We start from the raw sequence: 14,411 nt of genomic DNA on the forward strand, positions 1-14,411 counted from the left end.
CGCCCGGCCTTTTTTTTTTTTTGAGATAGAGTCTCCCGGTCTCCCAGGCTGGAGTGCAGTGGTGTGATCTCCGCTCACTGCAAGCTCCGCCTCCCGGGTTCCCGCCATTCTCCTGCCTCAGCCTCCCGAGTAGCTGGGACTACAGGCGCCCGCCACCACGCCCGCCCGGCTAATTTTTTGCATTTTTAGTAGAGACGGGGTTTCACCGTGTTAGCCAGGATGGTCTTGATCTCCTGACCTCGTGATCCGCCCGCCTCGGCCTCCCAAAGTGCTGGGATTACAGGCGTGAGCCGCCGCGCCCGGCCGGGTTGGTGAATATTTTAAAACAGGATCCACCAAGACACCCTATTGGCGGCTTCGGTCTGCACTTCGGACATCACTGAAAAGTTCCTGAGGCCTCAGGAAGGCTACGGGGCCCCGCTGAGTGGCCAAATGCCATCCGTCCCCTGCCCTTGTCTCTGCCGGGCTCCCGGTGCCCTCTTGTAACCCAGGCAGTAAGGACCTTCCCACCCCACTCCAGGTTCCTAGGGTGGCTGGAAGGGCCTGGGTGCCCCTGGCAGTCCTGGGTTTGAGCAGCGGCTTCTGGGCTCCCTGCCAAGGGGCTGGGCTTTGTGGCAGCCGGTCGGGCCTCCACGATGGGACGCTGGGGATTTCCCACGTGCTGTGACTGTCCTTGTGGGTGACTTATTGTGTCCCGGAGTGGGACTGCAGGCATGGGGTTACATCCATACCCTGGTGCATGTATGTGACCTGAGTGAACTGTGCATACCTGTAAGTGACTGTGTGGGGTGCAGGGGAGAACTTGGCGGGGGGTCCTGGAGCCCCTGGAAACAGGGTGTATGTGCTCGTGTGTCTGTTCATTTGTGCCTGCGTGTCTGTGTGTCGGGCGTCTGGCTGTGCCTGTGCTGCTGGCTGGCTGCCTGGAGTCAGGGCTGAGTCTCTGGGGGGGTGCCCACCGGGTGGCTGGACCCAGAAAGCACTGGGCAACGGTCCCTGTCCCGAAGCCAGGGAGGGAGAAGCCGGCTGGGGGACGGGCTGGACTGGCAGGTGCATGGGCCTTGAGGCAGCTCCTGACTCTGTTGAGGGGAGGGAGGGAAGCCCCGTCCCCGTGAGAGGGTCAACCAGGAATGTCAGGGGTCTTTGGAGGAGCTGTGGGGTCTGGCTTATTTCCTGGCTTCATGCTGCTCTGGCATTTTGCTTTGCGGGTCGGCTGGGGGAGGTGTGGACGATGCTGAGGAGGATGTGTGAGGCTGAGAACAGCTCCAGGATGGAGAGCAGATGTGGGCGGGGTCAGCGGCCCCAAACCAGGGCCCTGGCTGGGTCTGTGGGGACCCCGAGGCAGGGGCGGGAGGCACCAACACCCAGAGGAGGGGGGAGAGGGTGGGGGCCCTGGATGGTGTGGGGTGGGAGCAGGAAGGAAGCCCTTGCCCCTGGACCCCCTGCCCAAACGTGGGTCCTGGTTTGCAGGCCTCCTGCTGCAGGACAGCAGTTCCTAAGAGCCTGTGGGCCTCCTGCAGGGACAGGACTGGAGCTGTGGGTGCGGCAGGAGGCAGAGCTCCCAGGCAGGACCAGCCTGGAGGGGTTGGAGGGACAGGAACCAGCGCCCCCTGCCCTGCCCATCTCCCTGAACATGTCGGGGGAAGGAGCCCCAGGCTCTGCCACACAGCCTGTCATGGGGAGGGGCTGGCAGCTCTGCCCCAGGCTCTGGCAATGAGGACCCTGCCAGCCACTGTCTGAAGCCAGGTCAGGCCAAGCCAGCTGCCAGCTGCGAGGTTCCAGGGCTCAGCTGCCTGCGGGGAGGGGCGGTGCTGAACTGGGGAGTTGGAGGGAACGGTGGGGGGCAGGGGAAGGAGAAATCCCCCGAGTCCCACAGTGGGAGGTTGTAAGATCTCCCTCTGCATGTCTTAGTCTCTGTAAACCTTTTACCCTCCAGGCTGTGGGGAGCAACCTTCAGCTGTAAAGGGGTCCCTGGGCCTCTGTAAACCTTTTACCCTCCAGGCTGTGGGGAGCAACCTTCAGCTGTAAAGGGGTCCCTGGGCCTCCCCGAGGCTGTGGCTGCCTCCAGAGTGGGGGTTTCTGGCACTTTAGGGGCCTCAATTGACCGCCTCCCACTGCCCTTTCTTTACACTGCATTACCCGACACCCAGGCCTTCACCTTGGGTGTGAGGCGGGTGGCACACAGCGGGGCACGGTGCCCACGGGGCAGCCGGGAGCTGACTCAGCATCTTTACCTTCCCGCTCACATGACGCCGCCTCCTGCCGCCACTCGAGACGCTTTACAAACCTTGCACCATTCCTCCATCGGCGCAATCCTTATCGACGGTCAGCACCCCCACTTCACAGGTGAAGAGGTGGAGGTGCGGGGAGATCTGGCAGCTGCCGGGAGTCACACAAACTAAGCTCGCAGTGAGTGAGACATAGCAGTGGCTCCAGTGTCCTGCGATGATGTAAAAGCAGCATTTTCCCATCAGGCTGGGAACCACCAATGCAGAACGCCCAGGGCTCCTTTGCTGAACTCCACGGCTGCCCCAACCCGACCTCACTCCTTGGGTGCTCCCCCACCCAGTGCCCGGACTCCTGGCTCCTTTCTCATGAAGATTCTCAGCCCTTGGCTTGTGTATTTAGGAACTCTTGGGAGGAAGTCCATTTATTTATGCTGTTTCATGCTAAAGTGTGAATGACTAACATACCAGAACTATTTGCTCTTTTTTTTTTTTTTTTTTTTTTTTTTTTTTGAGATGGAGTCTCGCTCTTGTCACCAGGCTGGAGTGCAATGGTGCAATCTCAGTTCACTGCAACCTCCACTCCCAGGGTTCAAGCCATCCTCCTGCCTTGGCCTCCCGAGTAGCTGGGATAATAGGTGCCCACCATCATGCCTGGCTAATTTTTGTATTTTTAGTAGAGATGGGGTTTCACCATTTTGGCCAGGCTGGTCTCCAACTCCGGACCTCAGATGATCCGCCCACCCCGACCTCCCAAAGTGCTGGGATTACAGGCGTGAGCTGCTGCACCCGGCCTATTTGCATTTTAAGAAAGGACATTGTTAACTTACACCATGTTTTCTTTTTCTTTTTTCTTTTTTGAGACGGAGTCTCGCACTGTTGCATGGGCTGCAGTGCAGTGGCGCGATCTTGGCTCACTGCAACCTCTGCCTCCTGGGTTCAAGTGATTCTTCTGCCTCAGCCTCCTGAGTAGCTGGGGTTACAGGCACCCACCACCACGCCCAGCTAATTTTTTGTATTTTTAGTAGAGATGGGGTTTCATCATGTTGGCCAGGCTGGTCTCGAACTCCTGACCTTGTGATTCGCCCACCTCAGCCTCCCAAAGTGCTGGGATTATAGGTGTGAGCCACCGCGACTGGCCTTACACCATGTTTTCTTAATGTCAGCACAACTGGCATTTGGGCTGGATGATGCTGTGCTTTGTGAGGGCTGCCCTGTGCCCTGCAGGGTGCTTGGTGCCCCCCCTCCCCCAGCCTCCACCCACTGGATACCAGTAGCATCTGCCCCTCCACTGTGACGACCAAAACTGTCTCCAGATGCACTAGATGCTCCCTTGGGAACAAAAGCCCTGGGTGAGAACAATTGACCTAAATGGATTTCATCTCTGTAGGTGGGATGCCAGGAAGTGTGATTAAGCAAAAGCCTGGTCTCCAGGATGGGGCCAGCTCGTCCGAGCCGCAGGGATGGACACATCATGCTCTCTTCAACTCAACCAGTGGGAGGATCTGAGAGACCAGGGAAGAGGGGCGTGTCCGAGCCAGAAGTGGACTTACCCAGGCACCTTCCTGCACGAGACCAGGGAAGGGGGCGTGTCCGAGCCGGGAACTGCACTCACCCGGGCACCTTCCTGCACGAGACCAGGGAAGAGGGGCGTGTCCGAGCCGGGAACTGCACTCACCCGGGCACCTTCCTGCACGAGACCAGGGAAGAGGGGCGTGTCCGAGCCAGGAACTGCACTCACCTGTGCACCTTCCTGCACGAGACCAGGGAAGAGGGGCGTGTCCGAGCCGGGAACTGCACTCACCCGGGCACCTTCCTGCCCTCCTCCTGACGCCCTCAGAATGAGGCTCTCCCTGTCCCCATCCCCACCCTCCCGTGAGGTGGGGGCCGATCCTCTCCACTTGTCTGAGGAGCATGAGGTTCTATCTCACTTGGGCAACTACAACAAAGTACCTACGGCTCGGGGGCTTAAACAACAGAAATTTATTTCTCACAGTTCTGGAAGCCAGAGGTCAAGATCCAGGTGCGGGCAGACTCGGTTCCTGTGAGCGCCGGCTTCCTGGCTTGCTGACGACGCCTTCCCATGTCCCCACGTGGCACGAAGCAGAGAACAGGACCCAGCGCTCGTGTCTCTTCCCCTGAGGGTGCTGGTCCTGTTCCGAGGGCTCCACCCACCTGACCCAGCCGCCCCCAAAGGCCCCCTCTCCTAACACCATCGCACTGGAGGGCGGGTTTCAGCATGTGGATTCTGGGGGCACATCCAGTCCACGCAGCCCTGAGTGGTTGCCTGGCCTGCTGAAAGCCACTCAGCTCGGGCAGGCCCACGGTGGCTGCCTGCAGGCCATGCCCTGCAGCCCACACCAGCGCCACCCTCTACAGGGGCTGAGGCAGAGCCTGCTGGGTCCCGAGGGTGGTGCCCTCGTGTTTGCTGGTGAGGTGGGGCAGCAGGCCGCCTGCAGAGCCTCAGGACTGGCCAGATTCCAGCTTTGTGCAGCCCCTGCTGTGCTGCTTGGAGAACCCAGCCTTTCTGAACCATCCACCTGGTGTGGCGTTAGGTGACTTTGTTCCGGATGCGGCGTGGGGAGGGCTGTGACAGCCCATGGGCCTTGCCAAGGCTGGGCGGCCCTGCCCAAAGCCTACTGGACAACTGGCCAAGCAAGGCCCTGGTAAGCCTGGGCCGTCGGTGGGCGGGCAGTCAGGGCACAGATGCCAGCAGCCTGCGTGGGCAGGACGTCTGGCCGCTCCGCCGGCCCTGAGCTCCAGCTACCCATGTCCTCTTGGGGTCTCTCCGGCAGCCCTGAACCACACAAGCCCCAGGCCAGTGACTGAGGCCACATCTGGCTGGAGGCTCCAGCGACGTCCAGACCCAGGTCAAAGTGGCCATCTGTCATCTGACAGGTTGACACGCACCTTCCTTGGGCCGAGTGTCTGTGCCCGCCCCCCTGCCCCGCACTCAGTGTGCAGTAGGCCAGCGGTCCCAGGCAAAGCAGTTTCCTGTCGGGATGAGGATCAGCTCCAGAGAAGGTGAGGAGGGGTCCCCGTGTCAGGGCCTCCCTGAGAAGACGCAGTGTCTGCCATCCTGGTGGGCAGAGGGGACAGCACACGCAAGTGCTCAGGGAAGTGGGGGTGGCCATGTGCCCAGGCAGGGAGGACGGGGGCAGAGGGGCCGGTGGTCCTGGAGCATGTGGCAGGGCCAGGTCTCAGGAGCGAGGAGGCCTCGAGGAGGAAAGTGTGTGGGTAGTGTCGAGGTGCCAGGGAGTCTGGGTGTGTAGATCCACGGTGGGGCCTGGGTCTCTCCCACGAGTGAGCGCGGGGCCTGCGTTCCTCACGATGGATCTGCCACAGCACGGGGACGACTGTCACAGCTTCTCCATGTGGCTGAAGGCGTAGGAGGGGGCGCGTGGGAGGCCACTTGTGACACCTGTGGACCGGAGATGACAACATACGGGGTTTGGGGATGTCGATGATGAAGTCCCGGAGCTACAGGTCGATTTCTGCCCTTTCCGGATGCCTCCAGAGCCACCGTCGCTCCCCAGCCTGTTCCTGCCGTCACAGGTGACCACGGGCTCCTCAATTGACGGTATTATTGGTGGCCGGGAAGTACAAGCAACTCCCTCATGCAATTAGCTGGCTTGCCAGGGGCTAGGGAAGCTTGTTGAGAGCCCTGGTCCTTTAGAAAAAAGTATAAATTAAATTTTTATTGACTTTAGTGTAAGATGTTAAAAAAAGTCAATACTTTCATATCTAAATCTTTTCCTCACTCCCCTGCTCCCCTGCAAGCTGGATAAATACAGCCCTTCCTCCTAATAATGGAAAATTCCTTTGGAGGGGCTGGGCCTCTGTCTGGGGAGGCACTTCCTGTCGCCCAAATTACAGGATTAAAGCCGCAGCGGGTCTGGCCCAGGTGAGATGACTGAGAATCTGTCTCTCCTCATTTCCTCATTTTCCCAAATTAAATCTTGTTTCTTGGCCGGCAGAGCTTTCCTCCAGGCCTCTGTGGGGTCGTCTGTTTTTCTGAAGGCGCAGAGACGGGGAAGCAGCTCCCCCCGTTTCCACCAGGAGGCACAGGGTGGTGGCCTGCGAGGCCCTGCTTTAAGCCAGGGGGCCGTTGTCACTGGTGCCGAGGCCCTCGGAATGCAGGTGAAGCTGAGCACCCTGGCACAGATCCCACCTAGGACGGCACAGCGTCAAAAGGGCATAAAATCTGGGCTGTTCTAGCAGGGGCCACAACCTGCCAGGGCCACCAGCACCATGTAGCCGTCCTGCACAAACTCACTGTGGCAGCCCCCGCCTCCCGGACCCCGCTTCTGACGGCCCCACACAGGAGGCAGCCAGAGGAAGCCCATATGCCTCTCAACTCACTGCCTGTGCTTGGTTTCTGGGGGCTTTTGTTCGTTTTTTTGTTTTTAAGATAGTCTCGCACTGTTGCCCAGGATGGAGTGCAGTGATGCAATCTTGACTCGCTGCAACCTCCACCTCCCGGGTTTGAGTGATTCTCCTACCTCAGCCTCCCAGGTAGCTGGGATTACAGGCATGCGCCACCATGCATGGCTAATTTTGAATTTTTAGTAGAGACGGGGTTTCTCCATGTTGGTCAGGCTGGTCCCTAACTCTCAACCTCAGGTGATCCACCCACCTCGGCCTCCCAAAGTTCTGGGATTACAGGCGTGAGCCACTGTACCTGGCCTGTTTTTTTTTTTTTTTTTTTTTTTTTTGAGACGGAGTCTTGCTCTTGTTTCCCAGGCTGGAGTGCAGTGACATGATTTCAACTCACTTCAGCCTCCGCCTCCCGGGTTCGAGTGATTCCTCTGCCTCAGCCTTCGAGTAGCTGGGATTACAAGTGTCTGCCACCATACCTGACTAATTTTTGTGTTTTTAGTAGAGACAGGGTTTCACCATGTAGGCCAGGCTGGTCTCGAACTCCTGACCTCCGGTGATCGACCCACCTCAGACTCCCAAAGTGCTGGGATTACAGGCGTGAGCCACCGCGCCCAGCCCTCATTTTTGTTTTTAATTAATTAACCCCTCCCCTCCCATCCGTCCCCTCCCCTCCTTTCTTTCCTTTTTTTTTTTCAGGGTCTTGCTCTGTTGCCCAGGCTGGAGTGCAGTGGTGTAGTGAGAGCTCAGTGTAGCCTCCAACTCCTGGGCTCGAGTGAGCCTCCTGCCTCAGCCTCCTGAGTAGCTGAGACAACAGGTACACACCAGCAAGCCCAGCTAAGTTTCATTTATTTATTTATTTTTTGAGACAGGGTCTCTCTTACCGAAGCTGGAGTGCAGTGGTGCCATCATGCCATCACTGCAGCCAGGACCTCCTGGATTAAAGCGGTTCTCCCACCTCAGCCTCCTGGGCAGCTAGGATCACAGGCAGGCCACCCAGCCCAGATGATTTTCGCAGTTTTGTAGAGACAGGGTTTCTGTGTTGCCCAGGCTGGTCTCAAACTCTTGGACTCAAGCAGTCTGCCCACCTCAGCCTCCCAAAGCTCTGGACTTACAGGCATAAGTCGCCTGGCCTGGCCTCGGTTTTTCACTTTTGGTCCCACCATTCCAGTGCCGAGCCTGTGAGACTGGAGTCATGACCCAGCAGGACTGCACCTGCACCTGAGGGGGAGCAGAGGTGGGCTCTGGAGGGCTGCTCTGTGACCTGTACTGTATAGGCAAGGTTACCCTATGGGTTCTCCCTGGCAGTGACCCAGACATGCTTGTTTGTCCTCTAACAACCATCGACTCTGGGCCCCTCTCTGCGCCAGGCTTCAGGGAGGACAGTGGGAGAAGCCCCAGGGGACCCGGGCAGCAGGCGGCCGCAGTCCCTGTGGTTCGCTTTCTGCTGGCGGGGGGGAGACCAAAAGAGGACTCTGGGGACAGATGAACTGGCCTCGATCGGCAGGAGCAGCCAGTCCTGGCAGTGCAGCCTTCATGTTCTCTGGTCGTTTGGTGCAGCCCAGTGACGTGGGAGGCTGGGGAGGCCTCGAGGTTACCTCCCTGGAGGAGATCAGAGAATGGGCTGGGCTTGCAGGTTCCTGCGAGAGGACGGTGCTGGAGGTGCTGAAGGGACAGCGCCCGTGTGGAATCTGCTGCCACCCTGGCCGCCTGGGTGAGGACCGACTGTCTCCCCCGCTGAAGCTGGGCGCCACGTACGTCTGAATTCTGCTCATCCTCTCTGGAGTCCTGTCGATGCAGTCTTGGCAAAGATTGCTTGAGCCTGAATGCTTTTCCCATCTATTTTTAAATAAATGGAATTCCTCATGCTTGGATGAAATTTACCCCAACTGGGCATTTTCACGACCCGCTTTGCCTGGGCGCAGAGGAGGGGACAGGGGGTAGGCATGCGGGTAACCAGATTGCTGACAATGTAGCCCGTGGGTGTGCAAGACACAAAATTAAAAACATAAATGATTAATGAGCTAGCTCTTTGAAAGGACATCCTAAACAAAGGAGGAAGCAAAGATTTTCAAGCCTTGATGCAGGATTTGCTTTCCAGAACCTTCCAAGGTGTGGCAAAGCTGCTGAAGCCAACGCCATTTGTAGACGGGAGAACCACGAGCTGCAGGGTGCAAAGCTCCACCTGCATCCAGAGCTGGCCCCTCCAGCCTGGCATCCCCACAGGGGCCACACTCTCAGCCACCCCCAGGAGGCTGTGAAGCCAGCTGATGGCTCCCCAAGACTTCAGGAGGGTGTTCCCCTTTTTTTCCTGAAAAATAAGATGAACAGGTTTGTCTCTCCCAATGTCCTGGAACACCAGAGCACCTTAATCCTTGCTCCCATCTCAGCTCTGGTGCATCTGCTACAACGGGAACTGGGGATCACTTTTCCTTCATCCTCTATGGATCAGCCCTAACCTTGGGTCCCACGTGGCTCTGACATCAAACCTGAGACGACTGCTTCCCCAGGAGGGGCTGCGCACAGCCCGGGCACTGCCGAGGGACACCGGATAGTCTGAGGCTTCCCCCAACAGGATGAGGGGCCCCAGCCCTGCCGGGTTTACATTTTGAGCTACGGCTGCTCCCTCGGGTCTTCTGGTGAGTGGGAAAGACCAGCGGCGCCAGCCAGCGTGTGAGGGGAGATGCTGCGGTGCCCTCTTCCTTCTGCGCACTGACGTCCTCTCCCTCCCTGAACACACCGGGCTGGTGCCTCCTCCCTTAACAACGGAGAGAAACCGCAGCCGCCTGGGGCAAGCCCACTTCATGCTGGTTATCACAGCCCATGTGTGGGCACAGAGGCAGGGAGGCGGGGGTCCGGAGCGTGCCCCCGAATGTGCACTAGCTTGTGTAAGTTGCCGTCTATCCCCAACATCCTGGATAATGTACAGGGTAGCATTCTGCCTGCACCGACCCTTCTGTTTACAGCCGAAACACAAAACAACAAACACAGGCCCCGTGGCCACTAGCTCTGGAAACCAAAGGGCAAACACAACCCACGGGCTGACCCTGCGCCAGGGCTAGGGCTGTTTTATGAGCAGGTCCCCTGTGAGGACAGCACCAGCGATTCAGCAGAGGCCGCCTCTAGGTAGAATCCATGGTGCCAGGCAAACGCGCGAATAGGCTGGATGTAGTCAGAGATGCACTCAAAGATCACACCCCTCCTGGGTGTGCAGAGGAGGGCCCGGTGGCGGGGTACCTCGGGGGGTGGGCAGCACTGAGCCTCAGGGGTCCCTTGGTCTCCCAGTAGCAGCTCCAGAAGGACCCCTCCCAGGACGCATGGCCCCCAGCAGTGGGGAGGCCACCTCTGCCCACCTGCCCCCAAGGAAACACTGTCCCATTTGTGTCCAGGAGGCACAGATCTGCCTCCTTTGTCCTGAGGGGTGGCACTGGGCTTCCCGCTGGCCTCTCTGCTGCCCTGGGGCCACCCTCCAATCCCTGCCCCTGCCACAGGCCCCTTCTGGAGTCTGCAGAGTGAAGTCTAGGCCCCGTGGGGGGTTCAAGGCCCTCTAGGAGTGACTCTCCCATCCCAACTCAGATGGCCCTTTCTCCTCTTCTTGCCTGCGGGCCACTGGGGCCACCCCCTTTCCCCTGGGCTGTTTTCCTTGCAGGGCACCTCCAGCCTCCACAGACCCTCCCTGCACACACCCTGGGGTCTAGGGGGTCCTACTGCCTGGCAACCCTGACACCAAGAGCATGAGGTCACCATGGGCCGAGCCCCAACAGAGTCTTGGGGAGGGCCCATACCCCCACCCCTTCCCGGAGGTGTCCACTTCCAGGGCCCAGCTGAGAGGACTCCAGTCCTGCTCAGGTGGCTCTGCACTGCTCTGGGACCCCAGGGAGCGACGGGGCCACCAGGCAGGTCCGCTTGGTTAGTACCACCTGACTCAAAGGTGACTGCAGGGTCAGTGTGCACATGGTCCGGGGGAACGGGCAGGCTCAGCCCAGAGGTCTGGTCCTGCGGGCCTTGGCCCCTTCCGCCTCCGCCTCCCCTCGCCTCCCGCTCCCCTGCTGTCTCCCCTCTTACCCTCCCCTTCCCTTTTCCCCAGCCCTCCCCCTCCTCTCCCCCACCCTCTCTTCCCCTCCCCTCCCCCTCCCCTCCTGTCTCCCCTCTCCCCCCTCACCTCCCCCTCCCCTTCCCTCTCCCCGCTTCGCTCCCCTCTCCCCGTCTCTTCTCCTCCTCCCCCTCTCCTCTCCCTCCCCTCCCCTCCTGTCTCCCCTCCTGTCTACCCTCTCCCCTTCCCCTATCCCTCCCCTCCCCTCTCCTCCCCTTCCCTCTCCTCCCCTCCTCCCCTCCCCCCCTCCCCCCCCCCCCCCCCCTCCCCCTCCTCCCCTCTCCTCCCCTTCCCTCTCCTCCCCTTCCCTCCCATCTCCCTCCTCCCCTCTCCTCTCCTACCCTCCCCTCCTCCGACTGGCGTCGCGGGGGTTAACGCCGGGCGGGGCGAGGCGGCGGGCGGAGCCGGCGCGGCCGCGGGCCAGGCGCGGAGGTGCGCGCGGAGCGAGGTGGCCGCAGCGTCTCCGCGCGCGGCCCAAGCCCGTCAGGAGCGCGGAACCGCCGCCTCGGCCATGCGGCTCCCGGCCCGGGGGCCTGGGCTGGGGCCCGCGCCGCCCCCCGCGCACCGCCCCCGCTGAGCCTGCGCCCGGCCCGGGGCGCCTCCGCCCGGCACCATGGTGCAGAAGTCGCGCAGCGGCGGCGTGTACCCCGGCCCGGGCGGGGAGAAGAAGCTGAAGGTGGGCTTCGTGGGGCTGGACCCCGGCGCGCCCGACTCCACCCGGGACGGGGCGCTGCTGATCGCCGGCTCCGAGGCCCCCAAGCGCGGCAGCATCCTCAGCAAACCTCGCGCGGGCGGCGCGGGCGCCGGGAAGCCCCCCAAGCGCAACGCCTTCTACCGCAAGCTGCAGAATTTCCTCTACAACGTGCTGGAGCGGCCGCGCGGCTGGGCGTTCATCTACCACGCCTACGTGTGAGTGGCCGGCGGCGCCCCCGTGGCGACCCCCGTGGCGACCCCGGCCGGGCTGGCTGCGGCGGGTTTGGCTCCCTGCGCCCGGGTCTGGGTCCGGGGCCGAGACCGGAGAGCGATTGTGCAGCGCGCGGGCAGGAAGGATTCCGGGATCGGGGCCGGGGCCGGGTGGGGGCTCCGGGCCCGCAGGACGGAGACGTGCGGCCGCCCCAGCCCCCTCCTCAGCCTGGCAGGCCCTTCCCCGCGGCCGCTGCGCCGAACAAAGGGCCGGCCGGGGAGGGAGGGCGGCAGCGCTGGGTCTGGACTCTCCGGGACTCTCGGGGACCCGCGGGGCTGGGGCCGCCCGACCAAGCGGGGGCGGCGGGGGAGGGTTTGGCCTGTCCTTCGCCGTCCTCCCGAGCCGCTCTCCCTCAGCCTGGGGCGAGCTTTTGGGTTCCTGAGATGCGGGAGGGGCCCTCCCATGACCCCCACCCCCGCCGGGCGGAGCGCAGCTGTCTGTCCTGCCGCCTCGGCGCCGACGCCCCTCCCTGGACCCGCGAACACCCCTCGGCTCCGGCGCTCAGCGCGGCGCTGACCCGTCTCTGCCGCCGCCGGCCGCCCCCGTGCACATCCCGGGCTCAGGACCCCTCCTTGGCAGAGCGAGGCCCGGGGAAGGGGCTGCGGCAGACCCGGGACCCCCAGCCCTGGGCCTGGAAGGGGCTGTCCCCTCTCCCCGGGCGAGGCTCAGGGCACGGCTGCCTCCTGGGGCAGGGCTGGCGGGGGCGGCCGAAGCCTGCGTCCGTGTGCACCTGGGTGTTCGCGTGTGGAATGTGCACGGCCCGCTGCGCGTGCGGCCTGTGCGGCGGGTGTGCACAGCCTCCCCGCGCCAGGGCGCTTGCTCTCCCATCCCAGCCGAACAAGGGACCCGCCGAGCTCCGGGACCGGCCATTTTGTGTGAGAGGCATTTTGGGATGGGACTGAGGGGCAGACTCGCCACAAGCTGGCCGGGCGCCCACCTGGGCCGAGAGGGGTGTGTGCCCCAGCGTGTGTGTGGCCTTGAGTGTGCCCTCAGCAGACCCTCCGTGGGCTGTGATATGGGAGGGTTCTGGGGTAGGGAGAAGATCTCAGAGGGAAATGCCAGGCCGCTTGCAGGGAGGGTGTCTCCGTGGAGGGCCCCTGGGCACCCAGCCTGGGACCCCCCAAGCAGAGGCTTCTCCGACCTCCTGGGTCCTGGAGGTCCTGCCGCCCCCAGGAGGTGAGTCTGGCCTTTCCAGTCCAGGGTCCATGCCCGAATCCTTGGATGAGCCTCTATGTCTCAGGAACGGCCTCTCCTTATGGCCCCCACCTGGCTGGGAACCAAAGGGGCTCTTGGAGGGCCGGTACTGGTCAGCCAGGTCTCAGCCCAAGGTGACTCCTGGGACGAGGACAGGACAGAACCCACCCCACAGCCCTCCTGCCCCGACGGCCTCAGTGGCCGGAGCCCCACTCTGCGTTTGACCCACGGTGCTGCCCGGGGTTTGTTCTGCTTTGAGCCCATGATCCAAGGGCCCAGCCTGGCTATTCCTGAGGTTTCCCGTTGGGTCCACAGCTCTCCGCTGGCCGCCCCCTGCCTGGGCCTGTGTGGGTCAGCCCCTCCGTTCCTCCTTCCTGTCTCTGCCTCCTGAGAGTGGCAGTCCAGAACTGGGGTGAAGCATGGGGAGCGCTTGCACATGTGGGGTCTGCGCCGTCTCCTCCTGACGACCCTGAGTCTCTACAGAGCAGCAGCTTGTGGGGGCTTCAGGCGAGCCCCTCAACGTCCGAACAGCCCCGCCCTCCAGCCTGCACTAGGCCTCTCCTCAGCTCCTTTGCAGGGGTGGCTTGGCCTCAGGGAGGCAGCCCCTTTGGCAGGGGGATTTTTTCTGAGGGTCAGGGCTGGAGAGCAGGGTCTCTGATCCTGCCCCGGGTTGGACACTGGGGGCTGGTCTCAGAACCTCTGCAAACCTCAGTTTTCTGTGGGTAACATCAGCACAGCTGCTTCTCACTCAAGGGCTTTGTGAGCCCCGCTGCTGGGGGGCATCCCACTCTACCAGTCCGGCCCAGTGCCCTCTGTGAAAGGGGTGCAACTCACCACCCAGCCCCCAGGTGTGGAGTTCTCTGCTGTCCCCATGGCCCAGCCCATCCTTGGGGTACAGCCTCCACCCCGGCTTGGGAGGCCCGATGGCCCCGTGTCCCCTGCCTGGCCCGGCATGGACTGGCCGGGTTGTGCATTAGGCATCATTTGGTCTGTTTGTTCATCAGCTAAACGGAGATGGAGCTGAGTTGGGCCTGGGGCAGCCGGGAGTAGGGGGAAGGCCAGGGCTCCCTGTGCTGCCGCACCCAGCTGTGGCTGGACACAGGTCCCCAGGCCCACCTCCCTTTTGCCTGTTGCCCCCAGCGTCTGGCTTCAGAGAGGTCAAGTTGTGAGAACCTCTCTGGGCATCCCCGCTGGACCCGGGGTGGCCGCTGTCTGGGGTAGAGAGGGCTGCTGCCCTATGGCCCCAGGGCTTGGTAGGCATCAGGCCAGGCCCCCGTTGCCCCGGCCCTGGGGAGGCGGAGACGTCAGCACCGAGTTAGAGAGGGGCTTTCTCCACCGTTGCTCCTCTGTGTGGAGCTGCGGCCTCCGCTCTCGCGCTGCCTGGTGCGTTCCCAGAGGTTCCGGAGACAGGGCCTCCCTGAGTCAGACCTGCTCTCTGCCTGGTGGGGGCGGCGTGCCGGCCCCCCTCTCCCAGACCCTCCCAAAGGGAGTGTGAGCTGCGGAAATGGCCCAAACTCAGCAGATGATGTGCCTGGGGCTGCCGTCGGGGACTCTGGGCCAG

General features: G+C 62.2%; 2 protein-coding genes across 7 annotated transcripts in view; one reads left to right on the forward strand and one right to left on the reverse strand.

Annotated features, from left to right (window-relative positions):
- Nucleotides 1–14,411, reverse strand: part of PPDPF (pancreatic progenitor cell differentiation and proliferation factor) — a 169,762-nt gene that overhangs the window by 46,612 nt on the left and 108,739 nt on the right. The gene's annotated exons all lie outside the window — the stretch shown is intronic.
- Nucleotides 11,106–14,411, forward strand: part of KCNQ2 (potassium voltage-gated channel subfamily Q member 2) — a 68,336-nt gene continuing 65,030 nt past the window's right edge. For all 6 annotated transcript variants that reach the window (XM_050746458.1, XM_050746457.1, XM_050746460.1 and 3 more), the window contains exon 1: nt 11,106–11,601. In XM_050746458.1, the coding sequence (XP_050602415.1) occupies nt 11,306–11,601 (296 nt within the window). In that variant the 5' untranslated portion in view covers nt 11,106–11,305. The remainder of the gene's footprint in view (nt 11,602–14,411) is intronic.

The sequence above is a fragment of the Macaca thibetana genome, chromosome 10, assembly GCF_024542745.1.
Source record: "Macaca thibetana thibetana isolate TM-01 chromosome 10, ASM2454274v1, whole genome shotgun sequence".
NCBI lineage: Eukaryota > Metazoa > Chordata > Mammalia > Primates > Cercopithecidae > Macaca > Macaca thibetana.